This window comes from Rhipicephalus sanguineus, chromosome 11 (genome assembly GCF_013339695.2).
Source record: "Rhipicephalus sanguineus isolate Rsan-2018 chromosome 11, BIME_Rsan_1.4, whole genome shotgun sequence".
Lineage (NCBI taxonomy): Eukaryota > Metazoa > Arthropoda > Arachnida > Ixodida > Ixodidae > Rhipicephalus > Rhipicephalus sanguineus.
Window position 1 is genome coordinate 15671402 of NC_051186.1, and position 18847 is coordinate 15690248.

The following is an 18847-nucleotide window of genomic DNA, read 5'->3' on the forward strand; positions in this document are numbered from 1 at the left end:
TGCGAATGCTTAAAGCGCGCCGCCTGGCAAGCGCGCGCTCCCTTTGCGAAGCGTCGTCTGCTACGCAAGAGCAAGGTAGGTGGCGCCATGCTCGAAAAGAGAGTGCGAAGGAGAGGAGAACGAGGAGGAACGCGAGCGGAGGAGGAAAGTGTCGCTACTTTACGAAGTTTCAGGGACTTTAAGCGCTCGCCATGTGGCGGGAGAGAGCGAACGGCGCGCGTTGACTATGGAAACGCTCTTTCTGCGATGAACGGTGAACTACCAGCTCGCGAGGAACGAGAACGCGCCCTCGCTCGCGAGAGACAACGCCGACGCAGGCAGCGTCTGCTAGCGCGGCTTTCTTGAAAAAACCGACTGCTCGCGCTGCACAACCGTTCACCGGCCACCCCGTATATATAGGCACTGGATCTTGACCTGCAATGTAGTGCCGCTTGGAGATTTCTCTTGTGCGTAGTATAACAATAAAGATTCGCAGCGTGCACGTTAACTAAAAGCGGACTGCGGGTCTCTGTGTCTAATCTTCCTTTTGTCTCTCATTGTCCATTATCAGTGATTTTGCTGTGGGCAACACCGGCGCACACTGCATGCTTCGCCCCTCCACAGGTTTCACGTTAGCTGAGCTGAAACACCCTTCTCTACATGCTTCGCCCTCTCCAAATTTTCTACGATGTTTGTTTATTTTAATAGATTTAGGCGTTACATTGTTATATGTCATCTACTTTGCAACCAACTCTTGCTGGGTCTCTGTTTAACCATTTATTTACATTTTGATGTTTATATTGCCATTTATGAACATCCTTCTATTGTCGTATCCGCATTTGTCAAGCGCGTAATATGGTAGGCCAGAAAACGGCTACAGCTAAACACCCCGTTAATTCAGCGAAATATCCTAACAATTGTAATCACGATAATAAGCCTAAATCCGTCAAAACAGCTGTACAAAATTTTAGAATTAACTCAAACAAAATTCCTTTTAGCTTTAATATATAAAACGCTCTGCCATTGCGAAAGTGCTGCTGGTAGGGTAGATTGTCAGTGAACGATAGGCATGCTTAAAAATTTCTCACTCATACTTCCAATGCCGCAGTGTGCGCTTCGGGCCACTCACAAGACAGAGGACTGCAGAAGGGAAGCGCGATGGTATCAATGCCGCGTGCTCCTTGACCGCGACCATTGGCCTGTTCCTTGTGTGGGCATACCTGGCGCTTCTCCAGAGTGAGTTGGGCTATCACTGCATTGCGGGGAATGCTTGACAGCTTCAAGAAACAGGATATTTGCAATGGCTCTTAAAATTATCTGGGTGGTTATTTTGTGGAGCTTGCTTGGGGAGAACTTCAAGCAAGATTCACTCACTTGAGGCCCCCATCTGGCATTCAAATAAAAGCTTTAAAAAACCAGCCAGTTCTACGCTGTGAAAACCGCCCGAGGACAGGGAAGCTGTAAGCGCACGAGTGTGTGCGATTGGCTAGCGAGATCACGTGGTGTCGTAAATCCCCAGCTATAGTCCGATACAACTTAACTACGGAGAGGCCCCGTCCAGGCGGCTGAAGCGCTGTAGCCGATCGCGTACGCACCTGAACAAATAGTGTCCATTCATCCACGCGGCAATGCCCTCCAAAGGCGGGGTCACCGGCCGTCCAGCCCACGACGTCAGTCTGGAGTGCGCACCCATTGGTGAAGGATTGCGTGCATCAGCCTTTGAGGAAAAAAAGCCGTGGACTTCTAAAGCTGCATCCGACTATAGGTTTGAAATACGCGTGCCTACACTTGACTGGGCAAAGCAAGATCCCACGACCTGCCGGCTTAGGCAGTGACGTTTCAGTGAACTCCTCGCGTCAGGTGATTCGCCACGGGCGCAGAAGTGTGCGGTCTGTTATCTGCACGACCCTGTTACGCGCCCAGATGAGTTGCCTTGGTTTATTGCAATTATTGTACGTCTCTGAATAATATAATTAATGAAAGTGCGAATCACTACGCCGCTTATTAGTGCCGAAATTCATCACCGTAATGATGATCATTTCGAGGATCATCACCTTCTTCATTTCATTACATTTATTTCTTTATTAACTGCCCGTGTGGTCACGTCACCTGCCTGGCGCCTGCTGCTACTACTATTACTACTACTGACGACGACGACGACGGTACAAGGCAGACTAACACAGCCTCGCCGCAAAAACAAAATCAAATAAAAAAATTAAAAATTATAGCACTTACGTTGAAATCGCTGTAGAAGAAACTATAACATTCATATTTATTGTTACATTTGTCTTGAGAACTTTTTGAAATTGTACCAAAACATACGAAAACTACATATGGGTCAGGGAGGTGTAGGTTTCACATTATGTACGACAGGGCAACGTACCTGTATGGTGGTGTCAAAAATCAAGAATCAGGTGTGTCGTTTTTGTTTGGCGCTCCATGTCAAAAATAACAAATCTCATAAGCAAGGGTAATCGTTCGCCTACAGACACAAACTATTTTCATGCACAGATCCACTAGGTCCCTAAAACATCTGCTAACTTTGCAAACAAGTATGAGATTATGAAGCAGCCGCAAGTGTTAATAAGGTGCGAAGAAATGGTAATTTTAGTGTGTCATTGAATTCATCCACAAGTAAACAAAAAAATATTTACTTGGTTCTGACTGGCGCTTTGCAGAGTACTGTGGTGACTTCTCTGCTGCTTCTACGTGACACTTGCAAACACACCTGAGATTTTGTGTTCGCATTGTTATCCTGCCTATTATGTTTCGCGATGTCAAAATGTAGTGCAGGGGAGCTGAAGCCTTCGTCTGGCCTTTGAGCCTATAGCGCCGGCTTGTTGGTTTGTAAAAAAAGGGAAACTTGAAATCGCTTCGATAAGCGATCAAAATCACTCTGAGTGATCGTCTTTTTCTTCTCATTTGATGTATTGATCCTTGTTCCCACCCCTGAAATCGTAAGCACCTAAGGTGATTATACACTGCCTCCTGGGTCGGAAGCATTGAAAGCTTTCTGTACCTCACCTGTTATTGCATTGCCTCCGGGATCGGCACACCTTTCATCATGCGATAATTTCGAGTAATGACATCATCTTATGTGACGTCATGATGACGTCATATATACGTCACGACATTTGGCGATCTGTGGCCTCATCACGACGCCGTCAAGTTGGCGCATAACATCAGCGACTCGTCCTATTCAAGATGGCAAGTATTGATACTGAGAGGGTTGCGCGGCACAAAAATACGCATTGATTGATTGATCAATGGAGTGAGTGAGTGAGTGAGTGAGTGAGTGAGTGAGTGAGTGAGTGAGTGAGTGAATATTTTTGTTTGTTCTCACCGGCTACCCTAGCGCGTGAGGTAACAAGAAATTGTGGGACCGCAACATTCATATGGGCGACGGATTGTCACCGAAGCTGCACTTGCGTTTGTGCTGTAGTCGCATGACCAATCGGTTCTCCGGCTTGAGCGACTCCAGACATCGACGTTCTTTCTCGGACTCATGGTCTTTCAACGCATTTTCTACTTTCACACTAACCTGATTTCGCCGCCTGTACTCGCGTTGCTACTGTCGACGCCTATACGCTTTTGTAGCTTTTTTCTTTCGGCTTGAACGCCCTGCGAGGTTCCGGCATCTTTGTCGATGCTTGTTGTTTTTTTTTTGTCTGCCGTCTCCGGTTTTGTCTGTGTGATTAGTACGCGCGAGCGTGCTCCGCCAGCGGCGCTGTCTCCGGTTATTGTTTATATTTTTCGTCCATTTTGTGTACACGGACACGCGAGCCAGCCAATAAACCTCCATCCCAGGGTTAGCCACCACAAAATGTTGATTGAATGTAATCTGCGCCTTTTAGGTTTAGCGCAAACTTTTAAAAACTGTTTGCTCCTTTTCTTTTGTGTTTTACAGTGCTACTGGCGAGTTCGCGTGGCGATACCGACGGCCACCGGGGCTATCGGAGACTGCGGATGGAGACTGAGAACGCGTGCCGGTGTGTGCATGCGGACAACGCTGTCGTCTCTCCGCCTAATATACAGAAGGGTGGCCACATATGCGTCTGTCACGATGAAGCCGATCTATTTGACATTGAAGTCGGTGGGTTATTTTGAAATAACAGTCACTGAATTCGTATTGTTGTATAGTCTGTGACTAAATAGAAGTTCATTTGTCACACCTTCTGTCTAGTATGCGTGCAGTAGTGACTCAACCTAATGCCATTCTCCTTCTTCCAGCTACCCATCATTGCCTCCATACTGCAGTAATTATGAACGAAAAAAATACGTGGTTCATGGGTTCTCTGCACGGAAGAACCTATAAGATTTTGTGAGAAAAATAATCACTTTCATGGTGGTCAAATCATCTGGTGCCTTCCTGATTGGCGCGGTAATGGTACTTACCGCAACATGTAATCCCCCATGTGACATTCTTATTCATAGAAACATCGATACCACATTACTGGATAGAATCAGCGATCGTTTCCTCTCTATGAGAAAATAAACGCACTCACGGTTCCTGTTCTGTTGGTATTTTCAATGTTTTTTTTTTCGTATTTGTACCTGCAACTAGCAAAGTTCGTTCTCTCATTTTGGACCAGACTAATTTGTTTATCCGATAAGCTTTCATCTTTTGACAGTGTATCGTATTAAATGGGTAGTGCATAGGGAAAACATATTTGCTTTGAAATATCCTAAAAAATTAATGCTTTCTCTCAAGTTTTTGGCACGGTTAATAATGTTGTTGTTAATAATTCGGTAATTCCCTGCTAGGGATTAACAGGTTCGTCAAGATACAAGCTCTAGTTGAGTTCTTGGCCTTGCAATTCTTGGCCTAGCGTGAGTACAAGCGATAGCACTAGAGTGCATTGGCTGCTTGCATGAGAGCCGACGACTTTTAGCCGAAGATGAAATCATCCACAAGCTACGGCCACGCACTCCGCTCTTTTATACTTTGAGTGCTAATTGCTTGACTATGCGTGCTCATTTTGCTGGACACGAGTTCGGCCAATTCCAAATAATTCCAAACTCACTGTTTACCGGATTTGAGTGTCTGGTTCTCGAACGACTTCGCGGCGGTGTCTTCGAAGGAAAGGTTCGGAAGCTGCTGCCCTCCCAGTTGAAACTATTGGAAATGGTGTTGTATGCGTCGCGCCTGCTTTCATGGCCTTGAAATTATGATCCAGAGAAGATTGGTGACTTCCTGTTTTTATTCAGAAAAAAAAAATGGTGTAGCCGGCAGATGGGCTGTCGTTGCTGCCGCTTTCGAGTTTATAATATTTATCTTCCTAGGCTTATGGGTAGGAGGTCCGTATTCTGGCGGCAGACCTTGCAGCCAGCCGCTAGCTCGATGGGCCAGCTTGGCGCCGATATCTTCGCGGGCTTTTCGCGCAACTTGCAGGGGAAGTTTCGTACCTGAACATTTTGCATGTCAATTCAAAGCGCGTGCGTGAATAAAATGTTTATGGGGGTATTAATATTTTCATTTCCCTAAGTTATATTTCATGTTACGGTATATTACGAACAATAGTGTATTACTTTGAGCTTATCTACATAAGATACGTTCTGCAAGTGTTGTTCACAAAATCGCCGCACTGTTTTTACAGTTGTATTCACGAAATTGTGTAGCCGAATTTTTTTTTTCACATTTTAGCTATGCTAAAGAATCATTACGTATTTTTCATTTCTGTCGATTCTCACATGCGAACCACATCACCGAAGTGAAAAATAAATAGTATAACGCAAAAAATGATATTGCCGACAGTTTTTATAGGATAAAGTGATGCAAAGCATAGAGGAAACGCTGCGGGAGTCGTTTTAATCGCAATATGAGGTGTATTTCAAGATGGTCATGGCGGCTCTGAATATGCACTGCATATGGCTTCCAGATATCCCCATGCTCTTCAGTATGCTAAAATTGATTAACGTATTAGTTTGTGTAGCCACATGTTAGCTGCGACAAAGGCACACATACCGGAATGTTCGGCTGCGAGGCAAACATAACATACATCGCTGGTGATGCGAAGGTATAGCGAGCGCGGCCGTGCTTTAGAGAGTGGAAGTATCTATTCTGCTGTAAATAGTCAGATGTATGGTAGAAATTACACCAGGTTTCTTATGGTAAGAGTAATTTTGCAAATCAGCTCTGCGGAACCCCGCAAGGTGGCGGAAGGGTTAACCCTTATAAAAATCCATTTAGACACTCTAGACTGTACAAACCCATTTTTAGAGTGCCTATAGACTGTATAAATATATCTTTGTAAGGAAAGAGAGCGAAGTTGACAATCGCCCGTTTGTAGCACGAAACCACAACGAAATTAATATGGATTTCTCAGACAGAAATCTCAGTTACAGAAAAAATCGTCCTGGTACGATGATCTTACCCGGGACCAACGCCTTTCTGGGGCGGTCACTCTACCAATTGAACTAACCAGGAAGCTAACAATTGGCAGCGCGAGGGCGAATTATTCGACAAATCGAAGCATATGGACACATATTATCGTAAGTCTGCGGAATCCTGCACGATCTGCGGAAACCCTTCCGCCCGCTTTCGGGATTCCGCAGGACTTACTTGCAGTAATGTATGTCCATGTGCTTCGAGTTGTCGATTAATGCGTCCTCGCGCTGCCAATTCCTAGCTTCCTCGTTAGCTCAAATGTTAGAGCGACCACCCAGGCGTTGGTCTCGGGTTCGATTCCCGTGCCAGGACGAATTTCTCGGCAACTGAGGTACTTTCTTTCTGAGAAATTCATATGGATTTCCTTGGGGCTTCGTGCTACAAACGGGTAGCACTTGTGCAAAAGTGTACCTTGGAATCAACAGACATTACCACGTAGAAATCAACTCACAATTATCGTTACATAAGTTTGCGCAAAAGAAAGTAGGTTGATATGTGAAATTGTGAAAAGCGCTTAAACATTGCCTGGAATTGATGACGGCAAATGCAATTTCGTAACACAAACTAAGCAAATTTAGCCAATTGCTAAATTATAGTCCTATTTTAGCGCCTGTAGTGCAACGTCATTGAGTTTCGTGAGGAAATAACAAGACGAAAATATGTGTAGTGCGTTTCGTGCAACAATGCTCACTCATCACCGTGTGTCGTTAAGCTATGCATTTTTATGTGATATTTCTTTGCGTCTTGGCTCATGAGGCTACGAGAAGCGGCTTGTATGTGTGCGTTGCGTGTGCTTCGCATGTGTGTGTGCTGTGCGCGTATATGTTGTGTGTGTATGTACAAATGACTCTACTAACGCTGCTGAATAGCTTCCTTTGCTATCGAATATAAAAAAATGCCGCTGAAACTCTGTGTACCAGTTTGAAGCGAATCAGTATCTTTATGGATCTTTAATCCTTCCTTTGTGGCTTTGAGCGCACGTAGCATTGTCGTGAAATAATCGAAGATATAGGCTGGTGGCATATGGTAATGGTAGCTGGTGGTATACGGTAATGGGATCAAAGAATGAAACGTAAGCTGGCTGACGCCGGCTAACAGAGAGAGGTGTCTTTTATCAGAAGGAATGGCACACGTCAGGCAGCATGTGGTGTTAGAGGACAAGATGTGCGCATCTCGATCGTAATTCGAAACCTTTATATATCACAAAACACTAGCGCTCTTACATCTGCCCGCTGCGAGAATGCTGTGTCCTCTCAAACTGCGATCCTATAGAGAATGTGACAATCAAATGATAGTAATTACTGCAGTGCATCTTCTTCTAATGTTAAAAGATCTTACGCACAGAATGGCAAATTACGTCAGGTGAACTGTCGATGTGTAGTATTGAAGGGTTGGTGAGCGGTGACGTACGCGGTTTGTTATTGTCACTGTTGAGAAACAGCGGTTACGCGTGTTCGTGCTCAGACGATAGTCCTACAGTTCTCACCACCCGCAACGTGTTGTATTGGAGACTGCAAAGCAGCAACTGATAGGTTGCCGTAACAAATAGAACTGTTTTGAGCACTTATATTCGGGCGAAACGTTTGGGACGTGAAGCACATTGCGTATCATAGAAGTGATTCTATATACAGAGCATGTGCTTTCGGCACAGAATGCTCCGTCTTGGATTGTGAGCGATACGCTTAGTTATAGGAGCAGCATTAAGGCGAGATTATAGTTGTGGTAGCCTTGCCTTCAAAGGGGTGATTCATGTGTCAGTCATGCTGTGTCACTCATTCAGGTGCTTTTCTCTAGCATACATGTACGAAATCTGCGTAAATTAAGGTGATATTTGCCTTGACCTTTCTTGCGAACGTACAAATACAAACACACAACTATGTTTTCAAGATTGCCTGGTGTGATTGAACGAGATTTTGTTTTTCAATTTCTAACCACAGGTGAACCCCTATCGCCTCTTTACGTCTGAAGAATAGTGCCAACCGACAGCGCGATACAGGAAAACGCATCGGAGCATCATGTGACGCCACCTCAACGCAGTGGCAGTAGTGCCAAAATGTAATTTTCTATAAGCAAGCAACGTTGGGGAGAACGGCCAATCGGTCATGTCCTCACATCTCGGTAGTATAGCCATGCCGGCGTTTTTAGTGACGTGTACTATAATTATCACGCGAAAATGAATGATCAAATAATGAAAAGTTTCTCTGCAATCACGTAAATAAAATGCAATTTTTCTGCCGATGTTCTTGAGCTTTTTGTCAAACTACATTGCGAGCTTTTGAAAAGATGAAGCGCCTTAACACACGTTACAAGGAAACACGTATAAGTTGTCGTGAACATATTCTAACCTTACCAACAGGAAATTAAATTTTCAGGGGGGTTCTGAGATACAGATAAGGTAGGTAATACCATACCTAGGTTTTCGTCCAGTCAAATCTGCAACGCAGTGCAGGAGTGTGCGCTGGTGTTTCATCCTCACTATGTTTGAAAAGTACGCCTATGTAACGCACAAGCGGGTGTCGCACATGCCTGTCGGTTTAAGAAGCCGTACAGAAATTGAACTCAAGGAGGACAGAAAACTTAATTTAAAATATATCTTGTCGATTCAAAGGCAATTTGTCCCTTCTCTATTTATCTATAGATAGGTAAGGGACTATCTATCTATCTATCTATCTATCTATCTATCTATCTATCTATCTATCTATCTATCTATCTATCTATCTATCTATCTATCTATCTATCTATCTATCTATCTATCTATCTATCTATCTATCTATCTATCTATCTATCTATCTATCTATCTATCTGTCTGTCTGTCTGTCTGTCTGTCTGTCTGTCTGTCTGTCTGTCTGTCTGTCTGTCTGTTTGTCTGTCTGTCTGTCTGTCTATCTATCTATCTATCTATCTATCTATCTATCTATCTATCTATCTATCTATCTATCTATCTATCTATCTATCTATCTATCTATCTATCTATCTATCTATCTATCTATCTATCTATCTATCTATCTATCTATCTATCTATCAAGATTACGAACTTGTAATTTTGTATCCCAACAATGATATATGTACTGTGTCTACCTATCTCAATGCCCACTTAGTCGGGCTTAGTTGCTCTCCCATATTTGTTCCGGTTTCGTGCAGTCGCCGTTTGTGCGTTTGCACATGATGATTTTTCACGACAGTAAACGCCCGTCGATTGCACTCGCACACCTCGCTGCTTCCCAGAAATTCCGCCACGATAAGCACCGCAGGGGTGTTCACTATTTATTTGGCTCGCTCATACTTTCATGTTCCCAATATATCATGTCGGCCCATCATGAATACTTCCCCCAAGATATTCACGCCTCTACCAAATCCTTCACTGGCTTTCAGATGTCGACTTTGACATGACATATGCAACCAAGAACTTATGTCCTGAATATTACCCAGCAAATGATGTACTTGCATACGTCAAACGAATACAAACCTTGAAATCAAAACCGCACCACTTTGTACCATACGGCGAGAGCGAACGCTTTGTTGAACGGCTTAATATGTACTAATGCAGGCTGTCGATATATCGTTTAGGCACCTATTTTTGAGGTCCCTGTGCTGGCAGAAGTGCACTATACACATCATGACACGAAACCTTTGATGGTAATGTTCGGGCATGAAATTACGTCCTTCCGACTTGCTCAAACAAGATGGAAACAGGAGTTATGGAGCTAAACGGGCACCAAAGCTGCCACGTTACTTCTCTCGGAATAGATCCATTTAACTCCTTTTTCGATAACGCAAAACTTCATGAAGCATAGCATTTTGTGATGCATTGGACCATGCTAGTGGCTTCTATATGACAGCTAAGGAATAAGTCCAACAACATTTCAGTTACATAATCTAAACAGAACTAAAAGAAAGTTATGGCACTGTACCTCGACAAGTGAAGTCTGCCATTGTACTTTTCCTGCCAGAACGTTTCTGTACATACCATTCAAGCCACCGCTCCTCAATCATTTAAGGAGACACCATCATCACCACGCGCGCAGCATGTGTTGCGACCTTAAAAGCCTAATCGGCTGACATGAAGACGCAGTCTAGGGCGCAGAGAATTGAATATTGCTTTGTAAGGTCAAAGTACAGTGTTTACACGGTTCTGCTATGAGTTGCATCTTGAGAGCACGCATTAAAAGGTACTGTTGTATAGGATTTTTATTTTCAAAAGTACACAGATGAACTTGCCAACAATATGCACATGATTATGAATTCCCATGCCCGTTGTGCATACCGGGTGTTTCAAAAAATGTCTCCAAAATCCTCAAAAATCAGGGAAATGCGAGATTTGCTCGCTGCCTTCACAATTGCTCTTTAGGTGATCTCCTTACCCATCTCAGACATCCTGAGATGGTTAAGGACATCATTTGGGACAGCGATTAGGAAGGTTAAATTAATTAACTTTTTATTTCGTGGAGTAGGCTTTATGCGTTTATGCCAAATGAGTGAATTGAAGTTCTCCATGTGAAGAACCCATTGCAGCTTTGAGATATAGAAAAAGTGGCCTGGTAGTATTTATTTTGGCGTAAAGAAATTCAGCCAAAGTCAACGGCGAAACCGGAACCGTAGCACCGGTGAGCGTAAAAAGGTGACTACCAGAATGACGTCACTGTTCAAGACAACGATTACAAAGGGGCAGGACGCTCACTCATTCTGGACGTCTCAGAAGAATATGTCAGTAGTGCTCTTCCGCCCTTAGGTATTGGTTTCACCGCTGAATTTGGGTGAATTTCATTACTTCGCAATTACTAAAGGCCACCTTTTCGAAGTATCACAGCTGCAACGGGTTGTTAGCATGAAGGACTTCAATTCTCCCATTTGACGTAACCGCCTAACTCCAGTAATTAGAAGGTTAATTAATATAGCTTTCTTAATTACAGCCCCAGGATATGGCTTACCCGCCTTAATATGCCTGCGGCTACAGAAGAATCAATTGTAAATGCATAGAAAAAATATCGCCTTTGCCAGATGTTTGAGGATTTTGGACACATTTCTTGAAACGCACTGTATACACATACATATACACACGCTACAATGTTGTGTAGACAGGAGATACATGTCTGATTGCAGTATTGCATTAGTGTACAACATTTCGGGAAACTGCGACCACACAATAAACCAATGTGACACAAAAAGCCATGCATGTAATGCAGCAAGTAAATGGATATCCTGCAAATGGCCCTTCAAAAGCAGCGACTCTCTGTATGAGCAAGTGTTTTGTGTTTAAAGATGGCATCAACCTTCGAAAACAAAGCACTATTTAAACCAGCTAAGATATGAAATGTCCATGCACCTAATGAAACAAACAAGCAATGAAGCGAAGCAAAGCATAGTGAACATTATTTGCAGCCCTTAAATGCACTGTAGTAGTTATGACATAAAAGGGTAGCAATTAAAATGAAATAGAAAGCAAGAAATTGGAAAAAGTTCTTTTCGGACCTACACCCCGTCATCAATGCAGTATTCTGAAAGCTCTGAACAAGTTTTTGCGCGACACAGAACTAGGCAAAATACTGTAAATAGTTTTTGGACATGCAAGGTTTCGTTTCATCACGAACTTCAGCTTCATAATCAACACCTTCTCTCCTGTCTTTTCCACTCCCAAAAAACTGATTCAGGCCGACCTCTCAGCTTGTCTGTCATAATAAACATCTCTCTCTCTTGCCACCGGTAGGAACCGAACCGACAACCTTCGAAAAGCACTGCTTACCTGATGTCTGCCGCCACGGAAAAAGTAATTAGGGAGAGAGGGAGCAGCAAATAACGCGCATCTTTTGCCTTTGAGGATTTTCGGACATATGTATTGAAGCATCCAGTACGTCGGTGATATGAAGAAATAAAGACTGATTGTCGTTAACAGTGCTTCTTTGTGTTCATGATCAGTCCGACGTGGTGACGTGTCTTCGGCAAGATGAGCTCGTATCTGTAGACGTCTCTCGCTGGGCGAAAGAACTCAGGCTAAACTAGTGACAGTGGTAGTTCAAGATGCTCCCGGAATTTCAGCCGGGAGCATCTAAGCGCTTTCTTTCTCATTTGCTGACGGGATCGGTCGAGGAAGCGGCTTCATTTAACCTCACTACGTTCCTGCTCCCCATCGCGTCGCTAAGGCGGTTGGTGTACAGAGTGGGATAGCTCGCCAAGTAGCACTTGATGTCGCCGGCGGTGTATTGAATCTGCGACGACCCTAGGAGAAGCCTCTCTACAGCGTTCTTCTCGGTTTATACCACAGAATGGCCGTCGACATTGTTCATAAGGTCACGTTCCTCACAGCGCTCGGCAAGAGCGCTACGCTCAGCTTCCGGTCTTCGTACGTACTTCTTGCGTTACCTAACTCACTGTGCACAAACTGAACATTAGAAGAGAGAAGACAAAGAGGCATAAAAGAGGTTTAACTCCCCAGCTATGGAAAAACGGATACGCAGAAGCCTTCATGTGCTGGAAAGAACTCCACGTTACGGACATGACACACACTCTTCCCTTGCATAGCCCTCTTTAACATTCTTTAAATTGTCCTAGAATGCATGCCTACTGCAATTATAGTCGCGAAGTACCCACTACATCATAACGCATCATGTTCTGAATTAGCGAATTACTTACCACGAGTCTAAGGCTATACGCACAGCTGCACTCTTTGTTGATGCTGTCACTGACGATGATGAGTAAATACGCCTGAGAGCTTCGTAATGAGTGAACCTCGTTGCACAATTCGCATGGTATAATGCCTCATCCAGTTCTACTTCTCCGCCATTTAGCATTACTTAGTGCCTGCGTTACGGATACTCCTTGTTTTACTTGACGCATATATAGGGATTATTTTTCCGAAGCAGTTTCGAGTAAAGGCGTGGCTCTGCGGCGGTACACCGGACTGCCACGCAGAATGCCTTGGTTCGATTTCCGCTCAAACCTACGATTTTTAATATTTATTTGCATCTGTTACGATTTCTCGGCGACGGACAAAGTCGATTTTTCTCTCTAAGCGAACGTCACCGACGCCGACACGGAAATGTTTGTGAGACGGGCGGCATGACGCTATCGCATTAGAAATACTGTGTTTAGAAAAAATATTTGACGATTCAGAGTACAAAGAACGCTACTGTAAGAGAGCGGTAAGCTGTTCATAACTCATAGTTGAAAATAGAAAATGCATCAAACCCTACCCATATACAGCTTCGCTCTAATATAGCGCGAACAACGGAAGTAGTAGTAGTAGTAGTAGTAGTAGTAGTAGTAGTAGTAGTAGTAGTAGTAGTAGTCCCTTGAAACCGTGGCACAAACCCACGCTGGGGGATTGGTGAAGTGGTGTTTTATGAAAGGAAAGAAGAAGCTCTGCGCAGCTCTTGAGGCGCGTGCTAAGCACATCGCTAATACTGCATATTTTTAATATAACTATCTAAATTTATAACTATATACGTGAACAATAAAGTATTTAGTATCATCGCTTTGTTTCAAATATTTTTCGTTTCTATTTTTTCTTGATAAAGCTGCCCGATTCAGGGTAATTCCCCCATAGTGGGTTGAGCCACTCAACCACGCCTCCAAGAACCAAACAAGCAGTCAGGCCGGCAAAAGTAAGTGTAGCTGCTTATATGTATTAACGCTACGTTGTCAGCAGGATCATTTTGTAAGGTAATGGAGCGGTTAGCGACTTGCATGACTGCGCAGTCACAAAGAAGGAAATTACGTCGTTATTGAAAGGCACCCCTGAAACATGATAGAAAAAATCCAAGAATGTCCTGTAAACGATATGCTTATAAGTAGCCGAACGCGGGTTGCCTCAAGCTAACGCCAATGCTTTAAAGCACGGTGGAATCGTCTTTCCAGCGGCAAAAGCGGTTGTCAGAGATTTGGCTCCTCGCAGACACACCCCTTATTGACCACTGCATGAACGAAATGCTCGATTTCGTTCTCGATATCGTTTTCGATTTCTTCTTGCCTGCATAATTCTATTACATGCAAAAACTCGAAAAGGAAATACATCCTGAATTATACAGCGAGTCCTACAGTGTACAATATCCAGAAAGCACATAAATTAATAATAATATCTGGGGTTTAACGTCCCAAAACTGTTATGAAGCACGCCACTCAATTAACGAAACATCTGTGGCACTTTATTCCACATCAGCATGGAACAAAGCACATCCGAGTTCACTCGTAGCGCGAGCGTCACGAGCCGAACACGCAGCCGGCGAGCCGTGATGCTTGCTAGTGATGATGATGGTAGTCTCCGATGCCACAGCTTCTTCCCTTCTTAAAAGTTCAAACGATCTGGAGGACGGCGCTGTCGCGTTGAGCGCCGCAAAGGTTGAGTTGCCGGAGTCAGCGAATCGCTTGCGCTTTCGCCCGAAAGCTCTTGACGGGGCGATAGCGTGTCGGTGTCGCACGATTCGTCGACCGAAACGTCCCGCCGTCGCACTTGGTCAAAATGCCGCCGTTCCGTTCCCTGAGTCGTGTCCACTGTGACCATGCGCTTTCCCTGCTGGGCACGCACGATACCTGGTATCCACTTTTTGCGTGGCTGAAAAGTTCGAGTCCAAACACGCTGTCCACCCTGCCATCGCTGTTCACGTTCATTGCACGGCTTTGCTTTCACGGCCTCGGTGGTCGGCATAATGCAGTCGAGTTTTGTTCTTATTTGATATCCCAGCAAGAGCTCAGCTGGTGACTTGCCCTCCTTCACTGGCGTACGGCGATAACGGAACAGAAGTCTAGATATTCGAGTTTGCAGCGGAATTTCATAGTTTTTCTTCAAGCCTTCCTTCAACGTTCTTACGGCCCGCTCCGCTAAACCATTTGATTGTGGATGATAGGGCGCTGTAGTCAAGTGTTTTACTTGGTTCTGAGCCAGGAAATTGCGGAAGTGGAAGCCCGTGAACTGAGGTCCGTTATCCGTCACAAGAGTACGAGGTAGACCGAACCTTGCAAACATCGCCCTGAGAGCCTCCACTGTCACTTCTGCTGTTGCAGATTTCGTTGGGACTGCTTCTATCCACTTCGTTTCGGAATCCACGACTACCAGTATCATGTGTCCTTCAATAGGACCAGCATAGTCAGCGTGCAGCCGGCTCCATTTCTCTCCCGTCGTGGGCCATGGTACAGGTGTTTGCGCTGGAGGCATCGCTGCAGCCTGTACGCAAGCAGGACACTCCCGCACCAATCGCTCGATCTCACCGTCTAGCCCCGGAAACCAAAACAAAGATCTTGCAATGTTCTTCATGGTCGCCATGCCTGGGTGCGTTTCATGGAGCAAGTCCAAGATATGTCGGTTTAGAGCGGTGGGAAGCACGATGCGGTGTCCCCAGTAGACTAAGTCTTGGTAGTACGTGAGTTCAGCCTTCTTACTGAAGTATGGCCGGAAGCGGATCTGCTCTTCAGACAAAAATTTCGGCCAGCCTTTCTTGATCCAAAACTTCACTTGCTGCAGCAAAGGATCCGTTTCTGTAAAATGTGCCACGTCTCTGACACTAATCGCCTTTTTCTCCAAGCATTCCGAGTACAGGACATACTCTGGCGGATCTTCTGTGCTGGTATCGTGTAGTTTGTTTGGTAATGGCAGGCGACTTAAGGCATCAGCATTCGAGTTTTCTGTTCCCCTGCGATACTGCAATGTGTAATGGTAATTGTCCAAGAGAAGTGCCCACCTCTGAATCCTTGCCGCAGCCATGGGAGGAATGGCTTTTCCTGGGTTAAACAAACCCGTCAGGGGTTTATGGTCGGTCACCAAAACAAAGTGATTGCCATATAAGTAGTCCTTAAATCGAGTCACGCCGAATACAAGGGCCAACGCTTCCTTTTCTAGCTGGGAGTAGTTTCGTTCTGCTTTGGACAGAGTTCTGGAGCGAAATCCTATCGGATAGTCTGTGCCATTGATGCGATGGGAAAGCACTGCCCCCACTCCTACAGGTGAAGCATCGCATTCCAACTTCAAAGGTTTGTTAGGGTCAAAGTGTGTCAAAAACTTTGACGCTTGTATGGCCTGCTTAACCTTTCGAACCGCTTCCTCATGTACCTGTTGCCATTTCCACGTAGCCCCCTTAGTTAGCAGATTGTATAATGGGGCCAGTACTGTGGAAAGGTTCGGCAAAAATTTGGCGTAATAGTTGATTAAGCCCAAGAAAGATTTCAGTTCGCTCACCGACTTGGGGACCGGTGCTTGGAGAACTGCTTCAATGTTGTCGTCCTTCGGTTTGAGCCCATTAGCATCGACTCGATGTCCAAGAAAGGTGACTTCTTCTTGTCTGAATTTGCATTTCTTAATGTTTAGTCTGAGCCCATAGTCACGTAAGCGCTGCAGGACTTGCTTTAGCAATGAAGTGTCATTGCGCTTTTCGGCCACTATGATGTCATCCAGATAGGCTTGTACACCCGGAAGATCCTTGAACAGGGAATCCATATGCCTCTGGAAGATGGCCGGAGCTGAGCTAATTCCAAAAGGAAGCCTATTGAAGCAAAATAGGCCCTTGTGAGTGTTTATGACAGTCAGCTTCTTGGCCTCGTTATCCAGGGGCAGCTGGTTGTACGCTTGAGTCAAATCCAGTGTACTAAATACTTCACCGCCATTCAGTCTTGCAAAGATGTCGTCCACACGAGGTAATGGGTACTGCTCAGTCACGGTGGCCACGTTCACTGTCAGCCGAAAATCGCCACACAGTCGAATGGACCCATCAGTTTTAACTACTGGAACCACCGGCGTCGCCCATTCTGCTGCCATAACCGGTGATATAACGCCGTCTGCCACTAATCGGTCCAAAGCATCGGACACTTTGGTCGTCAAAGCATATGGCACCGTACGTGCTTTGCAAAAGCGGGGCGTGGCGTTTTCTTTCAAGATCAGCTTCACAGGTGGACCTTTGTATAGTCCTAAACCTGGCGAAAACACATCTTCGAACTCCTTGAGCAAGGTCTGAAGTTGCTGGCTTGTGCGGTCTTCCTTGCGCGTGTTGAGGTTTGCGACGAAATTTGGAATCATCATGGCCACTCCACAGTTGTTAAACGCCTTGATCGTGTCCCTTCCGCACAGCGCTGGTCCAGGAGTATCGACGATAACCAGGGTACCCTGTATGTCGTGTCCCTCACAGGTTGCTTTCATGTGCAGTTCTCCAACCACTGGAAGCTCTCCCAAAAAACACGACAGTCTAAGAGTGGTGCTGCTTGGAGGCGGCCATCTGCTTTGATTCTGCTTGAACAGGCTCATTGAGATAACACTCACGGGGGACCCCGTATCGATCAACATAGTAACAGGCACACCATCCCAAGTGATTTTTTTGAAAATTGGCTTAACCATGCGGCCATCAGTCGTTTTATGAGCCACTAGTGTGTAAAGTTTCTTCTCATCTCCCGAGCTGTCATCAGATGCTGCCGACAGGGCGTAAGCACCACGGGGCTTCCACTGAGTTTGTCCTGGGCACATTCGAGCGAGATGCCCTCGTTTACCGCACCGGCGGCATATCGTACGGACGTGATAGCACTGCTCGTTCGAGTGAGCTTCACTACCACACCTCTGGCAAGATGTCATGCTTTCGGCCTTCGGTTGCCCTTTTCTTGGCCGGTTCTGCGGCCGCGTGAAGTGGATGGTACTCTGATCCGCAGACTGCATCGTTCTAGCATTAGCGGCAGCGTTCTGGGCTGAGATAACGAAATCCTCTGCTTCCGTAAGCGTCAGCTTCCTCAAGGTCAGCAGATGTCGTCTCACATCTTCATCCAAGACTCCACAGACGATTCGGTCTCGCAGCATGCGTTCGAGAGACGATCCGAAATTGCACTTTTCTGCTAGCCGCCTTATTTCTGCAATAAATTCCTGTACACTCTCTCCTTCTTGCTGTGATCGCGTGAAGAAAGCATAACTTGCCGCTATTTCGTTGACTTCCGGGGCGTAGTACTCTTCGAGGTGCTTTACGGCGTCGTCGTAGTTGAGTGCGTTGATTTGCCTCGGATGGCAACGTCCCTGGATCACTCGAATCGCGCTGTCCGGTAGCGAGGCCACTAACACCGCTCGTCGCTTCGTCGCGTCCGTGATGTCTTGCGCTTCGAAGTATGCTTCGAGGCGAACTCGGAACGTTGACCACGTTCCCTCAAACACTGGTGGCCGTCCCACACTCATGGCTCTGCGGGTCCAGGACTCGTTGAAGTCCTCGTTGTCTTCGTCGCCACTGTTATGAAGCACGCCACTCAATTAACGAAACATCTGTGGCACTTTATTCCACATCAGCATGGAACAAAGCACATCCGAGTTCACTCGTAGCGCGAGCGTCACGAGCCGAACACGCAGCCGGCGAGCCGTGATGCTTGCTAGTGATGATGATGGTAGTCTCCGATGCCACAAAAACCACGATATGATTATGAGAGACGCCGTAGTGGAGGGCTCCGGAAATTTCGACCATCTGGTGTTCTTTAACGTGCACCTAAATCTAAGTACACGGGCCTCTACCATTTCGCCTCCATCGAAATGTGACC

At 45.5% G+C, this 18847-nt stretch overlaps 1 protein-coding gene across 1 annotated transcript; it reads right to left on the minus strand.

Annotated features, from left to right (window-relative positions):
• Positions 1–13994: 13994 nt before the first annotated feature.
• On the minus strand, positions 13995–18494 carry LOC119374886 (uncharacterized protein K02A2.6-like). The gene is made up of 4 exons (XM_037645089.1): positions 18243–18494; positions 16530–17450; positions 15228–15812; positions 13995–14051 (listed from the first exon to the last, which is right to left on the minus strand). Exons 1-4 carry the CDS (start codon positions 18492–18494, stop codon positions 13995–13997), a joined length of 1815 nt encoding a protein of 604 aa, XP_037501017.1.
• Between the last annotated feature and the right edge of the window lie 353 nt (positions 18495–18847).

Coding starts and splice junctions, on each gene's coding strand:
- LOC119374886 (XM_037645089.1), bottom strand. CDS start 18,494: ATGAGTGTGGGACGGCCACCAGTGTTTGAGGGAACGTGGTCAACGTTC. Junction 17,451..18,242: donor CGGAAGTCAACGAAATAGCG/GCAAGTTATGCT, acceptor CACGACATACAG/GGTACCCTGGTTATCGTCGA. Junction 15,813..16,529: donor AAGCACCGGTCCCCAAGTCG/GTGAGCGAACTG, acceptor CCTTTGCTGCAG/CAAGTGAAGTTTTGGATCAA.